General features: G+C 43.1%; 1 protein-coding gene across 4 annotated transcripts in view; it reads right to left on the bottom strand.

Annotated features, from left to right (window-relative positions):
* Positions 1-761: 761 nt before the first annotated feature.
* The window catches only part of LONRF3 (LON peptidase N-terminal domain and ring finger 3), a 39,622-nt gene continuing 26,133 nt past the window's right edge, over positions 762-14,250 (bottom strand). For 3 of the 4 annotated variants that reach the window (XM_006067678.4, XM_006067679.4, XM_025276906.3), the window contains 5 exons: positions 13,741-13,862; positions 11,285-11,443; positions 10,247-10,409; positions 9,100-9,249; positions 762-5,763 (listed from right to left, as the gene is read on the bottom strand). In XM_006067678.4, coding sequence (XP_006067740.3) covers positions 5,608-5,763; positions 9,100-9,249; positions 10,247-10,409; positions 11,285-11,443; positions 13,741-13,862 — 750 coding nt within the window. In that variant the 3' untranslated portion in view covers positions 762-5,607. Of the gene's footprint in view, positions 5,764-9,099; positions 9,250-9,362; positions 9,605-10,246; positions 10,410-11,284; positions 11,444-13,740; positions 13,863-14,250 lie in introns of those variants that run through there. The other variant, XR_006548781.2, reaches the window with a different exon arrangement.

Genomic DNA, 14,250 nt, shown 5'->3' with positions numbered 1-14,250 from the left:
TCCCTCCTAGGAGTGAAGAAATCATAGAACATAAGAGGGGACAGGAAAGTTTAAACATCTGGGAGCCTGTGGGTTGAGGGCATTTGTCCATCCCTTCTCTGGCTCCTGTTTTGTTTTGAGACCGGGAGTTCCTTCTAGGGAGGCATCTTTGGCCGTGGAGAACTCAAAGGGTGGATCCCAGAAGACAGAAAGCAGAAAGTGTTGGCTTTGGCTTTGATCAAACAAGACCTTCTTTTTAGATGATTCAATCCAGTTCTCCAGAGAGAATTAGGTGGCATTCTGGGCAGAAGCCCTGCCTTGAAGGGAAGACTGTGCCTTTGGCCTGTGTGTGCTCTATCTCATGAGAACCAGACAGCAGCAAATGAGGCATAGAAGGGCCATGTCCAACAGAACCAAGCATTCCCTCTGGGACCTGGCTGGTAGGAGTTCAGATTTTTCTCAATTACCAGAGCGATTCTGTTACAAAGAACAAGGTCAGGCCCAAGTGGAGTTTTCTATCATTTTTTTAATTGTTCTACTCCTATGTTTTTTTTTTCTTCAGCAGTAAAATGGAACCTGTGTAAAGTCCTCAATGGCATGAGACTAACACCCATATGCTAAAGGAGGTGAGATGTTACCGAAGCTCTTGTGAGTGTCAGCTCAGTCAACATCACTCACTGTCCTAGCCAATTTTACCAGTTTTCCTGTCAAACGGCTCATGCTGTGGGCCTTAGCTTCAGCCTATTGTTGAGACACCATTGAATCGAAATAAAAACATGTAATTTGCTTTCATGAACATTTTATCATGCCAAAGAAAATATACTAGGTATTGTGCTCTGCTTTAAACAAACCCAATATATGAACGGATTGACAAAGTAGTGGCAGGTTATTAGCAAAAAGTTTCAACATAATTAGTAACAACAAGCTTTTCTGGTGCATTTTAAAACAATTAGTTTAATCAGTTCACACCTGCCTCGCTGTCACATACATAAGGTCTATTTCCTTGAAACATCTTCCAGTCAAATGTATTACAACCAATAGGAACAAGAACAAAATCGATGTTCTTATCGCTTTCAATTCAGCTTCTGACAAAAAAATACTGAAGTCATTGGGGCAATTCTTGCCCTACAGTATGGGTAGAGTTGTGTTAGGTACAAAGTGAGACAATAGGAAACATTTTTAAATGAACAACAAGCTTTCACAGAGACTGTCTCTATCACATTGTTATTACAACATAGATGAGCTGAAACTTCATTTGTATAGATTTAGAGGAAAGAAGACCCTAAAGAGACAACAAGCATATAGAGGTAGTTGAATAGCAATAGGGGAAGAAAAAAAAGAAGCATTATATCTATTCCCCGTTTGGGTCATTACAATGCAAGAGTAAAATGGCTGCTTAACAAACAATGGGAATTACAAACACAAAGACACATTTGCCACTGTTTAAATGGCTTGCTTGATATTTTAATCCTGGCATTACCAAGAACTGCATAAAATGATGGAACTAGTTTATCTAAGGTAAAGCCTATGAAGCCACACTGAACTATTTGCTCTCCTTTGATTTTGTTGTTGTTTATTATCATTGCTTTGACTATAGATAAATGTCAAGCAACTTTTAAAATGAAGCATAAGCTACAGTGTTGCTTTGTAAACTTGTTAATCACGTTTGCTGCGACAAGGTTTTAAACGGCTACACAATCACGAAGCAAAAGCTTTAAAATGACACCAGGAACACAGATTACAGGCACTTCTCTCTCAAGGTTAACTTAGCGCATTTGAAAACACCCATTTGTAAGGGGAAATGTCTTCATTTCACCTCTGGTTGTGCATAATCCAGATTATTAAATAGTTGAACAGTGGGAGCTATCATTCTAAGAGGAACCAAATGCATACATTTGACTTGGCTCCTTTTCCTTCTTTCTTGCACTCAGAAAAGGCCACAAATCGCAGGCCATGCAGCTGGCTGCTTCTCAGAACTGTCTTCGATCAAATCAAAACCTCATTCCTCATGCCCAAGAATGGGCTGAAAATCTGTCCTTTTCTCTTATTTGGGATGCCTTCTATTTGCATCTCGATTGCACATCTCTGCTATGATTCTGCCTTGGGAAACAGAAATGGATGCAAAGTCAACATGTTGGGAACTCAAGGAATGAGTCCCTGAATAACACTCCCATCTTGGAAAAGGAGTTGGTGAAGGGAAACATAGTCCCCAACGGGTTCCAGTCCATCAACAGCATGTGATCTATTGGCAGTGAGAGACCTCTGGGTGCTGTGAACCAGCCTCAGAGCTCCACCGCTCCAACACCCAGTCACAGGGGACTATGTGAACCCAGTCCAGCTCCACAAGCAGAACTGGAAGCGCCACATGCGCAGTGATTTGGCTGGCCCCAGAGTGCTATGGCAGCAGTGGACTAGGTGCAGTCGTCCTTCAGAAAAGGCAAATTGTTGACATAGTCAGTTCTCTACCCCACTACATAAGGGGCAAGCACTCTTTTCTCCAAGTTATCTACAGAAAATTAGTTTTTATCATTTTTCATTTTCTACATTTTGCTGGTTATTAGCTAGCAGCAATAATAGTACAGTACAAAGCAGAAAGGCATAATGTCTGCTTGGTACCTAATATATATATACACAAGTACACACACACACAAATACACACACACATATATATATATATGCACATCTATATACACCTATATACATCTTTATACACACACACACACACACACACACAGGGAAAATAACCTACTAGGAAAAGACTAGGTCAATCACAATAAACTAGCTGAATAAATGGCACTGACTACCAAGGGGGAAGTCTTGTCCTTCTGGCCTAGATTTAATTTTATGTTTTTACTGTGTATACTCTTTATTCTTAAGCTTTGCAGCAAAATCAATTCACAAGCAGCAAAATAGTCATGTCCAATTGATTACCCCATTCAAATACATATCAAAGAAAGTCAAGGCTTAGCTTTGCACCTTGCCTCCCACCACTACTGAAATAAAAGCTTGCTATAAAACAATCCAAATGTGTATCAAGGGTACTGGGAAGCAAGTTGCATGTCTGCCTAGCCAAGATCTATTGCTACAGTTAGGTCCTCACTCATCAATGTGAAATATCCTATGATGTGGAATTTTATACATTTTGGAGGGCAAGAAGTGATGAGTTGGTTATTCTATGGAGTTAGAATTTAAGGATTCCATTATACCAGAAATTCTAGACCTCCAAACAACACTACTTTTTAGTCCTCTTGAAAGAGGGAAAATTTGCTGGCATGGGATTTCCCCCTTATTTCTAACTCTCACTTGTTTTCCAGTCTTTTCACTTTCCCAAACAGACTTGACCCCCAAAAGAATTACATGGAAATCATCAAGTTATGGCCTGAAAATCAGAGGTGTGAATTCCCTCAACCAATTGTAAAGGGGTTGGAAATGGGTATTGTATGTAAAGGCAGGGTTTTATGGAAATGTAGCCCCTGATGATATTCTGCAACTATGAATAATCTAATCATAGCAGTCACTTGTTGAATGACTCCTATGTGCTAGGCACTATGCTAAGTGATGTATGTATATTATCTCACTTAATGTTGTATTAATAACAACCCTACATGCAGTATTTATCATCACCATTTGCTAGATGACAAACTGGTTCTCAGAAAAACTGAAATCACAAAAGTAACACATCTAGCATCAGAGACACTTATGACCCTCTTTGCTGCATTTATGCTAGATAATAGGAAACTATTGTCCTAGGACTGTATTCTGACCATCTGGTTGGGCACCAGGTGGGAACGGGAGCCTTTCATTTCCTCCTCCCTGAGCCTGGGAGAGTTTGCTTGGGCAGTAATCACTCCTATACTTCCATTTTTTACTGGCCCAGTTGGGCTCCAAACACCCAACCTGGGACCACAATGTTCTGACAACACGGTGTTCGTTAAGAAAGTGCAGAAGAGGTTATTTGGTTTCTGCTTACATGAATCTCTTTTCTGTTGCCTGGATCAACTCATTCTCCCTTTTCTGTTTCTGGCCACAGGTGGTGATGGAAGAAGTCAGGCTGATTACTTGCGGCAATAACCTCTCATGGGAACAGAGTGGATGGGCTTCACATGAGTCACGCATCACAGCTGTCCAGAGTCACACGGGGGATTATTTACGTGAAGGTAGGAATAACACAATTCATTTCTTCCCTGCCCTAATCTTTTCACTTGGTTGTTATAACACTCCTGTTTTCAGGTTGTCCTGGCACTAAAGAAACCAAACTGCACTAAGCAAGCTAAACAAGACCTCACTCTTACCCTCTTATCACTGTTCCTCCCCTGTGTTGAAATCTTTAGCCCATCACAACAAGGAGGGAAGATCATGTTTATATAAAATAATGGATTAACTGCCTGCTTCCTTTGAAAAGACTTAAAAACCAAAAAGGTAGTTTGAGAGTGTTTTTTTAAAAGGGTTCTACATCTTTTTTTTCCTGGTTTCTTTACACTTTTAATAATTAACCATCCTCATCAAGTGTTTCCACACATGCTAGCCAGGCCATGATCCTCACAACCCTGACTGACAAGAGGCAGGGTATGGAGGCTAACTGGGCATGGCTGTGACATGCCAGACTGAAAACCATCACCTCTGAAGAGTTACATATTCTCCTGCCTTCCCATTCTAACTGAATTGGAGAGAAATTAAGATATAATTAGATTGCTGAAATAAATGCCTATGGGAGATTGTAATAAAATATACTCCTCTAATTCATCTCTTGAGTCCAGAAAAATAATTCCTTCATCCTACCTCCATAGCAAATGGATTATTTTTATTGCACCCTGGCTTATTCCATAACCTATGCCGAATCCCATAAGTGTTTTCTACTGTTGCATTCAAATTGAAAGCAAAATAGAATCTGTAAAGATAGATGATCTTAGCATGATGCTGAACTTCCTTTAAGCATCCAATTGGATAGATACTGAAATGGTTCAAGAACTGGGGTCACATGTAGCACAAACCGTTAAAGCAAAAATCACACATTTCTAGTATTGTTACTTCCCCCTAGGTACATGGTAAACCACAGCAATAAATAAAGTAGTATTTTTCAGTAATGCACACTTAAATAGTTGCAAACACACATGTAGGGGAAAAAAAGATATTGTAGTGCAAAAAATAAATTATTAAAACAGAAATAACTATGAACATTATTTTACACAATGCTATATAAAATCTTAAAACATTTGGAATGAGATCTCAAAAGTCAGTAAGATAATGTAACAACATGATTAGGAACTGGGTATCACATTTCAACCACACAGTCATTCCTCTATGAAAGACAGAAAATTAAAGCAAAACCACTTTAAACTTTGAGAAAATTTTATGTCAAAATCAAAAAATTTTTTTTTCTTCTGGGCTCTTAAACAACCTCTGCTGTGCATGTAGTTGTGCAGCATGTCAAGAAGCATCTTCAGAAAGAAAGTTGCAAACAGATCACATTTTTCTGGTCTTTTCACTTAATTTCTCTCTGATCAATAGCAGGAGAGTGATTCTGTTTGATACTTCCTTCTAAGATGTTATTGCAATTAGATATATTTACAAGATGACTCCCCCGCAGTGGTGGGGGAGCGTGGGGGCTCCTTTTCAGCAATCCACTCACTAGTTCTGGTTTCGGGATATAAAGGCCAGGACTCGCCGAATACCATTCAGCCGATCCTTCAGGGACCTCATTGCTAGGAACGGGAGCTGAGCTCGGCTTTCCAGTGGAAGTACCGCTAACGTCCACCAGCACCAGGCCGGGCCATTCGGGTTGATCTGCAACAGAGAAATGGTATGGGTTCATCCTATTCCCACAGAAGCAATCCCAGTCTGCAGGCTTCCAAAGCTGCCAGGAAACAATCCAGGTGGAACTGCTTCTGTGTGTGGCAGAGACTGCTAATTACATCCCATCCCCAATATCTATTTCCCTTTATCTTAGCTGGGCATACAGCCACTGGGGCTGAGGGGGGGAAGCTACACTGCTCAGTCTCCCTTGCAGCCATAAGACAAAGTCCTGGCTAATGAGATGTAAGAGGCATTGATGCATATAACTTCTGGGTCATTCTCTGGGAAAGGGGCATGTGCCCTCGCCTTCATCTTTTTCTCCCTTTCCCCTGGCCAGAATGTGGACATAGTGATGATCACTTTCTTCACTCAGGAGGATGAGGGCAGTAGTTACAGGAGGGTAGAGCTTTGTCAGGAATGAGCCTGGGTGTCTGAAGATCTCACAGAATACGGCTGCCCTAGCTCCCCATCTCTATGACTTTTGCTCTCTATCTAGTTTACACTACAGTTATTTTTGGTAGTGGTTAAAGCAGACACATTGATATCTTAACAAATACCCCATACCTTCTAGCCAGTGTGATTTCATGAGCTGAACTAGCTACTGCAGTCAGCCCTCCATATCCACAGACTCAACCAACTATGGATTGAAATTGGTTGGCTGGATCTGCAGACGTGAAACCTGTAGATGCAGAGGGCTGGTTGTACTCATTGCTCTGCATCACGTTATAGAAGGGGCCTCCTGGAACCAATCCCCTGTGGAGACTGTGAGATGACTATTCAGCCTCTTCCACCTCTTAGATTCTGTTTAGACCCTTTGGCCTGGTGTGCAAAGCATGTGAGCCTTCAGTTCTTATGGCCTCTTAGGCTTTGTGTGTCTCTTACCTCCCTTCCTTTCCCTGTTTCTGGCTGAAGGCAAGAGTCTACATATGCCAGATCACTATATGGGCCACACTTAGCTTCTCCCCCAAAACCACAGCCAATGGTTCACAGTCCCAAAGGAAAACTTTGCAAAAATTCCAATTGCAAAACACAGTCACATGGAAATATATTCCACCCCAGGTTTCCTCGAATAAAGAGCTTTCCTACCCCACAGAAATCCTGCACCAAAATTCTGTCAGCAGTGGCCCAGGCACACATTGTAGGCATTGATGACTTATTTTCTCGTTTGTTGTTGTTTAGTTGCTCAGTCATGTCCGACTCTTTTGCAACCCCGTGGACTGAGCCCTCCAGGCTCCAGTGTCCATAGAATTTTCCAGGCAAGAATACTGGAGTGGGTTGCCATTTCCTTCACCAGTGATTCTTCCCCACACAGGGATCAAACTCATGTCTCCTGCATTGCAGGTGGATTCTTTACCACTGAGCCACCAGGGAAACCCAACTTATTTCCTACTAAGCCCCAAATGAGCTTCCTGCCCACATCCTTCGGAAGGTTGGCTTTAGGATTGCAGAGAACCACATTCTGGTCAAACCATCTACATATGGGATTATTTGCCTCCAAATTGGTCACCTCATTTTCTCCCAACCCTTGCTTCCTCTTTGCTTCTCTATGCCTCTAGATTCATTTGGATTCTTTTTGTCCCTCGCTGCAGTCTGTAACATTTCCTCCCTCCTCTGATAAGTTCTGAATGTTAGATCGACATATCCTGAACTGTATTTCCCAAGATCATTAAGAAAGATATTTAAGCTGATGTTAATACATGTGGCAGTTTCTAAGAAACCCCCTCTGGAGCCTTAGAACATTCTTATTAATGGCACCACTGGGGCTTATAGAATGGAATTGCTCGAACTAGATGTGATTTTTTTTTTTTTTTTTGCTGCTGCTGCTGCCAAAGCAACATGATAACAGTCCTCATAAGAAATGAAACAGAACCCAAGATTTCAGCTTTCTGTGTCACTGAGCCCTTATGAATCACTCTGTGGCATCTGTGTTTTCTTTTATGGAAGATGCTGTCACCATTACTGATCTCTATCTTCTGCCTGACTGGGGGAGAATGCTTTCCAGAAGATGAAGGGGAATATTCAACTTGATCGTGAGCTTTCTCAGAGCTCTGTCATAATCATGAGTCACACTGGCCCAGAGCCAGGAGCCTGATCACTGGGAAGCATTAACTGCCCTTCTCCCTCCAACATTCATGATGCCTCTGAATACGGGGAAGGAGCCACATTCGTGGTCTGGAGAAAACAAGACACTTCAGCCCATTAGGGAAGAGATTGGTGTTTTACAGCCTCAGAAGGCAAGAGGAAGAAGGAACTTTAGAGACCTCGTCGTCTACCTCCCTCATTTCAGAAATGGGGGGAAAGTTGACAAAAGGGAAAGGACTTGCCCAAGGTCACATAGCTAGAGGTAAGGAGGATCAATCTTTTAGCATGTATGTCAGAACCTACATACTCTATTTTACTATTGTGACAGAGTCAACAATGAGTATAAGTCAAGAGTCAAGGAAGTTATGGGGATGATATTGCAGAAGCTAGCTCAGAATGTGGAAAGGTGATGGTGTGAAAATATTAATATTTGACTACAACACCTCCAATCTTGTCCTAGAGAGACAGTATTCCCTGATTTATACTAGGCACGGAAAGCTTAAGGAAAATTAGCTACCGTCACTTTCCTGGGGAGCTCTTTCTGATCTGTAGCTGGATCTCTCACACGGACCTATCCCTCCAGGAAATAGACTGATCTGTTAGAATCTAGTGAGCTCTTTTCTAGTAGAGAAAAGGGTAGATTTAAGGATTGGGTCAGTTTTATTAGGAAACTTGCTCATCCATAACGAGGACAATGATAAGGGTCTAGACCTCCAGGGCTAAGCTTCGAGGGAGCTGGGTATGAAAAGTTTCTGTGGTCCTGCAGCTGGAGCCCTGTAAGGTGGCTGGCCCTGAGCAATGGGGAAGAGAGCAACCAGGAAGAGAGTTCTGAAGCCCCTGAGACATGGCAGCCTTTGGTCTCAGTTCCCCTAGATCCCCTTCTCTTAGGCCTGGCCTTCTGTGAATCCTGTCATCCTAACACATCACCACAGTGGGCATCTGGACTCCCATGAAAGACTCTTCTGTTGATGGTGCCTGTGTTCCCATCCTCTCACCTAACTAATCTCTCAAAACCTGTCTTGGATCCAAATTCCTACTGCTTTACTTTAGTTATCCCAAGTCTGACTTGGGGTCCTTTTGTTCTTAACCATGATGCCCATTGCCTAGCCAAATGAGACCAATTTGGATCCATCTTCCCCTCTACACTAAATTTGCTGGATGGAAACCACACACCCATCTAATCACAAAACCCAGGCTCTCTTATCTGGTGGGAATGACTGATTACAAAAAGACATTTTCATATACCTGGGGATCAGCATCTTTCTCTGGCATTGGACCAAAATGATTGAGTATCCGGTTCTTCAGAGATGATTTGAGGGAATGGAACCATGATGACGCTTGCTCATAAACACAGCTATGTAATCCCATGAGCTCAGCACAATCCTCTCCTTGAACCTGAAAGTACCAAAGTAGAATGAAGTGTTCTGTACCTTCTCCATCACACCTAGAACCCGTTTTGACACGTGGCTCTTTGAGCATCCCTCCTGCCACCGTCTGGGAAGGCTCACCCTTCTGGTTGTCTGCTGTGTGATGTGTGAAAGGCTCTTCAACTGGATGATGGACTGTGTGGAAATACTGCTGAGGGTGGTGGATTGGAGAAAGGTTCAGCTGGGTAAATGAGCTGAAACAGCCAGGCATATAGAAAACTAGCGATGCAAACTGGCCTGAGTGGATGCGTGCTGTTCAACTAGGTTGTGCTGGTTCACACCTCTCTCCTTTTCATTTTTGACATCTGCTTTCCCATTGTTCCCTAGGAAGAGGGACATGACTGTGTCTGTGTCTCAGCATGTAACTCTATCTTCCAAGGCAAATACATTTATTCACTGAGCAAATGTTTATTACTCTTGTACTATGTAGTGAATGTAAATATCAATGATTATGGGATAATTTACCCATTAATTCAGAAAACCCAGGATTAACTGGACATGTCCTCTTTCTCCCTTATGGAATGATGGATTATCGGGAAGGGCTCTTGGCCACGTTGCACGTTTAAAAATAGAAATGTGCACGTGAATCTACAATTGTCTCAAAAGAAAAAGTTGTAAAAGATAAATAAATAAATAAATAGATAGATATATGTAGATCCAGCTCCAGATCTTGGTATCCCTGGCAGAGACCCAGTTCCAGTGCGAGTGGGCTGCAGGGTTGATCTGGCTCGGAAGCTTTCATGCACAGATACGACTCAGCAACTAAACAGGGGAAGGCTGGACACAGCTGCGCACTGCTGTTCCACAATCCACCTGCAGCCCGGCAGCATTCAGTGTGGCTGCAGCACATGGGGAAGAAATCCCCAGGCTCCCATCAGTGCCGAGAAATCCTCCTGCAATCATCTTGATCTGCCAAGCTACATGGCGAGCCTGGCTTCAGAATTCTTGGCACCGGCCACCCTCACCTTTTGGTCTTCAATATATTCGATGTCAGCTGTGTTGTAACCATCCCGCTGGCCCTGATGGAGGACCTTGAAGCGCCTCTTGCCTATGCTGTCGACCACTGAGCGGCCATCAGCAAAGAACTGAACATTTCTGATCTCTAGGATGCAGCCATATTCTGCAAACCTGTTTAGAGGGAATGGAGTTAAGAAAGTAAATTCTTGATAAGCTGTTTCCCTTGCCCGCTATCCCCACTCCATCTCTATACCCCATGTTGTGTCTTGAGGGACTTCTGCCTTCTTGTCTGTCCCAGGGTCTATGGCTGCAATAACACCACAGGAAATGCTTGTGTGAAAACTGATCTTAATGTGTAACTGTCACCGTTTATTGTACTGTACTCAGTACTTTATCGGAGAAGGCACTGGCAACCCACTTCAGTACTGCTGCCTGGGACATCCCATGGACGGAGGAGCCTGGTAGGCTACAGTCTATGGGGTCACTAAGAGTTGGACACGACTTCACTTTCACTTTCATGCACTGGAGAAGGAAATGGCAACCCACTCCAGTGTTCTTGCCTGGAGAATTCCAGGGACGGGGGAGCCTGGTGGGCTGCCGTCTACGGGGTCGCACAGAGTCGGACACAACTGAAGCGACTTAGCAGCAGCAGCAGTACTTTATGTGCATTATTAACCCCCCAATCCTTCCAACAAACCAGAGAAGTAGGCACTATTATTGTACCCATCCTACAGATAAGGAAACTGAGTCACAGAAAGGTTGAGTTATTTGCTTGAAGTCAAACTTCCTCCAAGGCTGGAGCCAGAATATGAACCCAGGCAGTTTAATTCCAGGGCCCATACTCTTATAAAACAAGTTTTAGAATATGTATCAGCCATTTAACAAAAGGTTGATCCTGGGGTGCCTTTAAACAGGCAGCCTCTCACATGATAAAACTAGGGGCCAAAGGGACCCTGATCCTTACAAACGCACCTGGAAGGGCCCCGAAGTAAGACCACAAATCCTTTCCACCCAACCTCCCTTGATGCACCTAACTCCTCGCTTACCCTTTGACAGGATCTCCAAGGCACATGCCAAACTGTCGTGTGCCTGTCTCAATGCATCTACGGATCATCAGACGGTAGCAAGGCTCAAAGATGTGCAGGGGACAAGGAACCGTGGGGTAGGCCATGGTGCACACGAAAATAGGCACGTTCTTATTTAAGCTGTCAGGAAGAGCAAATGACATGGATCTCACAGCATGGGAACAGAACAGAGAAAGGCTGGTCGAATTTCACCATGTGGATCCCCCACAGGAAGACAAGGAGGCATAAAGTGTGGACAGCTGATAAAAAATAGTAAAATGCATCTGATGCTGTAGGCTGAGTCCCATTAGCTGATGCACAGGTTAGCCTAAGGGCTGTGATTAAAATGGATATTCTATACATTCTAATTTGGGTAATGAAGTTGTCTAGTACCTTAACATTGTCGATGATAGTTATACCTCATATTTTTCTTTCTTTCATACTCTCCACTCCAAACAATCTCTCCAGGTGTCTTGCTGGCAGTATGGGGAAGGGCACTGGTGGTAAAAGTGAACCCAGCTCTCCAGAGGGATGGTGGGAAAATCTCTGCAAGATCCCTGTGAGCATCTCCCATTTGCAAAGCTCCCAGAGGATGTGCATGGCAGGTCCAGCTGGGAGGAGGGAGCAGTAGAGAGGCAAGAGTAATATAGCCCAGTGATGCTCAAATGCTCCTGTGCATTGGAGTCACTGGAGGCCCTTAAACACAGACAACCTGGCCACTGCACCTCGCCCTCCCAGAGACACTGGTGCAGTGGCTCTGAAATCAAGACCTACGAGTCTGCCTCTCAATCTGTGCCCATGAAGATTCAGACACACAGCCTGATGGAGAACCACCAACCAGGCCAGCTCCTCCCGATCACAGTTCTGTTTGTCCAGTAAATCCAACACAGGGACATCTGAACCTAAACCTGCCAACAAATATAAGATTGTCTGCCCAAATCTCAAAAGGATTAAATTTGATTCCCCTAAAGGAATATCCCCAGTAAATTGCAGTTTTTATTAATAAGACATTAAATGATACGTGAGAAGAGGGTTCAGAAAGATTCAAGGTGAACTTAATATCAGAAAGAAAGATAAAGACTCCTGCAGTAGATCTAATATGTCAATGAGAAAAGAAGGACTGCACTTCTGGCTTCCCAGGAAAACATGTTAGTCAAAGGGAGAGGTGCAAACAAACTGGTTTCAGTTTAACATGTTTTCTATGGGGTGGGCATAAAGCCAGAACAGCCTCCTCGGGAACTTCATCCTCAGAACACTGTAAGAATTCCGCTGGGAATGGGGAGATGAGTGGGCAGCAGTACGAGAGGCAGAAATTAGTGACTTCCCACTGCTTTTTCTGCTATCTGAGGCAGAGAGTTTGGAGCCCTACTTCCATCTCACCCTACTCGCTACCTCTCACAACACCTGTGATGGAAGAGGAATCATAATAACCAGAAGCATTCTTACCATTACTTTTATTAAGTGCTTATTCTGCACCAGCTCATTTGATCTTCATAATGAGCCCTTGAGGTAGGAACTACTATTATCCCCAAGTTACAGATGAGGAAACTGAGGCCCAAAGACATTAAGTGACTTGTCTAAGGTCATGAAGTCTACTCACTTTGTGGCAAAACTGTGTCACAAGCCCAGGTCTGACTGACATCAAAGTTCTTAACCTCATAGAACCTCCTTATGTATCTGAAGACTGTCTTCAGAATATAGCTGACCCTTGAACAACTCGGGGGTTACAGGGACTGACCCTCTGCACAGTTGAAAATCAGCATGTAACTTAGAGCCAGTCCTCTTTATCCATGCTTCCCTGGTGGCTCAGCTGGTAAAGAATCTGCCCACAATGCAGGAGACCTGGGTTCAATCCTTGGGTTGGGAAGATCCCCTGGAGAAGGGAACATCTACCCACTCCAGTATTCGCGCCTGGAGAATTCCACGGACTGTATAGTCCATGGGGTCAGAAAGAGTTGGACACAACTGAGTGGCTTTCACTTTCATTGACCTTTATCCACGGTTCAGCATCCATGGATCTGACCAACCACACATTGGATCATGCAGTACTGCAGTATTTACTACTGAAAAAAATCCACACATAAGTAGAACTGCATGATTCGAATCCACGTTGTTTAAGGGTCAACTATACTTCATTCAGTTCCCCTGATAACTTATTCCAATCTAATCCTGCCCATGACACCCAGCTACTAGTGCCAATAACCTGGTCAGTGGTTTGACTTAAGTTTCTTCAGTGGTGAGCTAGTAAATCAACAATCAGCTTTCTAGGGGTGGGGAGGGGAAGTCCTTGTTACTGCATTTGCCAATTTTCACGGTGTCAACACTCTCACTGTGGCCAATTTCAAGCTATCAGCATGGTATCATTAAATGGGGAAGATATGTGCACTTTCAGTTCTATGAGCTGGCGTGAATGAAACTGAAAACAGCAGTGTGCATACTTAGAAAGTTCTTCCATTTCCTCTTCATAAAGCCTCCTTCGTTCCTTGAGTTCTTCTGGAAGGAATTTAGCTATTAGCTCTTCCATTATGACGTTTTTGCTGTACTTTCTTGATGCCAAGCACTACATGGGGAACAAGGCAGTTAGATATTGTGCAGTCATCAGAGAAATACAAAGCACTGCTGATGTAATCAGTAGAACATTTCAGTGACCAACATACTGGAGTAACGTGGATAGACACATTGGCAGCTCATATGATCATAATGTATATAATCTCTGGAGGTTAGAGTTTACCTTAAAAAAAGAACACACATGCAATGAATTACTTTTATAATTAGAAAAAATATTTTAACAAGGAAAAACACCTGCCTTGAAGTTTTAAAAATGCCATAGCCTTCCTAAAACACTGAAATTGATTATGATCATGTTTCTTGTCAATTAAGGGAGACAATCCTTTCCTTTCCTTTTTCTGATTATTGTGTTTATAAGCTCCCAGAATGTTCTCCACCTG

The sequence above is a fragment of the Bubalus bubalis genome, chromosome X, assembly GCF_019923935.1.
Source record: "Bubalus bubalis isolate 160015118507 breed Murrah chromosome X, NDDB_SH_1, whole genome shotgun sequence".
In the NCBI taxonomy this organism is placed as follows: domain Eukaryota; kingdom Metazoa; phylum Chordata; class Mammalia; order Artiodactyla; family Bovidae; genus Bubalus; species Bubalus bubalis.
The sequence above is the reverse complement of the archived record's forward strand: the minus strand, read 5'-3'. Positions and strand labels throughout refer to the sequence as shown.